The sequence below is a fragment of the Drosophila rhopaloa genome, unplaced genomic scaffold (assembly GCF_018152115.1).
Source record: "Drosophila rhopaloa isolate 14029-0021.01 unplaced genomic scaffold, ASM1815211v1 contig_115, whole genome shotgun sequence".
NCBI lineage: Eukaryota > Metazoa > Arthropoda > Insecta > Diptera > Drosophilidae > Drosophila > Drosophila rhopaloa.
The window spans coordinates 4077643-4079381 of NW_025334990.1; the positions used below are offsets into that span (position 1 = coordinate 4077643).

Consider the following 1739-nt stretch of genomic DNA (forward strand, 5'->3'; position numbering starts at 1 on the left):
CAATTAGCGGAATTATATTAACAAAAGTTTTGATTTTACTGATGCAAACAATTTTCATAAAATTATTACACGATTTGTGCACTTCAGCATTATGCACACAGACAAAGTTCTGAAAATACAACCGAAAATAATTATTACTAGATAAATTGGATCGTTTTTAAAGCGAAACTAACAATTGAAATATTTCCAGCAGTTTGCATTAAAATTTATTGCCCAAAAAGTTATAAATCGCAATTTGATGGGGGAATGGAAGAGCACGAGGAATGATTTGCGGAAAATCCAAATGTGTGTCCGCCGGCCCAGATGGCATTAAAAATGCATGACATTTTGACAATTGATGGGCCAAGGAATCGATAACATCAAATATGCATTGCCAAGGGGGCGGCTTTGGCACCGGCGACTGACAATTTGCAATTTGCTTTTATCATCTTAATTTGATTTGAAGGGTGTTTGCAGAGGGAGCAAAATGGGGCGGTGGTGCAAAGGCAGTTCGATAATGAAGCGAAGCTGGTTAAATTAGCTGGGCATTCAATTATTCATCTCCGATGGGAGTGGCCGGGGGAATAACTTCTGCTCTTTACTTTTCCTGTCCCAGTATAAACACAACGAAACCCGAACAAAATCAAATCAAATATCAAAAATGCTGTTAGTCATTGGGATAATTGTGGTGCTTTTGAAATCCGCTTGGGGCTCCATCATCACAGTCGATGCCCACGAGACTATGTGCTTCTTCGATCACGCCAGTGTCGGCGATAAGGTCACCATATCCTTTGAGGTCATGGAGGGTGGCTTCAAGGATGTGGGTGTGGATATCTCGGGACCAGGAGACGACCCATTGCTGCACTCGGAGCAGGACACCAAGGGCAGTTTCACCTTCTCGGCTATGAAAGATGGCCAGTACAACATGTGCTTCGACAACAGAATCTCCACGCTGACTCCCAAGGTCCTGATGTTCCAGTTTCATGTTGTCAGGACCCTCGAATACTACTCGGATCCCTCCAAACGAAGGGACGATGTCGTGGAGCAGGCCAGGGTTCAGGCCATGATCAACGCATTGTCCGCCAAACTGGGATCCGTAAAAATGGAGCAGGAATACATGCACTTCCGCTATCGCGGTCACCTGGATGTCAGCGATATGGTTCACTTTCGGGTCACCGCGTGGTCTGTATTTGGACCCATGATGCTGCTCATTATGGCCATCTTGGAGGTGTACTATTTAAAGCATTTCTTCGAGGTCAAGCGAGTGGTTTAACCTGCACCTCCTAAAGTTTCTTTTTCAGACTGATCAACTTAATAAATGTTTTACCAAAAAGTACATTTCTTAAAACTTTAATTCAGTCTCTTTTTTGAAAGAACCTCTTGTACAGTTTTTTAATAAAACAATAAATTGGTTTAATGTGATGTTGATGATTATTTACCAAATCAAAATCATTAACAAATTTGACTTTCAAATATAATTGAAATATATAACAAAATGACTGGGTGTCAAACGAATATAGTAGTCTTGATTGGTTAATGTCTTTTTCATTGGATCTTAGTTGAAACAGCACAATTAGGGCCTTTAGTTTAAGAAAAGGAACTATCCTTTCCTGCTGGGCTTTTCCTTGTGGCTTTTCTTTCCCCTCAATTTGTTGCATATTTCACGCTTCACAAACCATAAAACTTCTCCACGTTCGGGGGGCTGGTTCAAGTATCCATAAAGTTCACTTCACCTATATAAAGTGTGGCCCACATTGGAT

The 1739-nt window shown here is 41.1% G+C and overlaps 1 protein-coding gene across 1 annotated transcript; it reads left to right on the forward strand.

Annotated features, from left to right (window-relative positions):
* The first annotated feature begins 551 nt into the window (after nt 1-551).
* LOC108048531 (transmembrane emp24 domain-containing protein 2) lies at nt 552-1284 on the forward strand. Its single transcript, XM_017129270.1, has one exon. The coding sequence runs from the start codon at nt 641-643 to the stop codon at nt 1250-1252; it is 612 nt and encodes a 203-aa protein (XP_016984759.1). The 5' UTR covers nt 552-640; the 3' UTR covers nt 1253-1284.
* Nucleotides 1285-1739: the final 455 nt, after the last annotated feature.

Bases quoted from the DNA above. Each gene is read 5' to 3' on its own strand.
- LOC108048531 (XM_017129270.1), top strand. From the start codon at position 641: ATGCTGTTAGTCATTGGGATAATTGTGGTGCTTTTGAAATCCGCTTGG.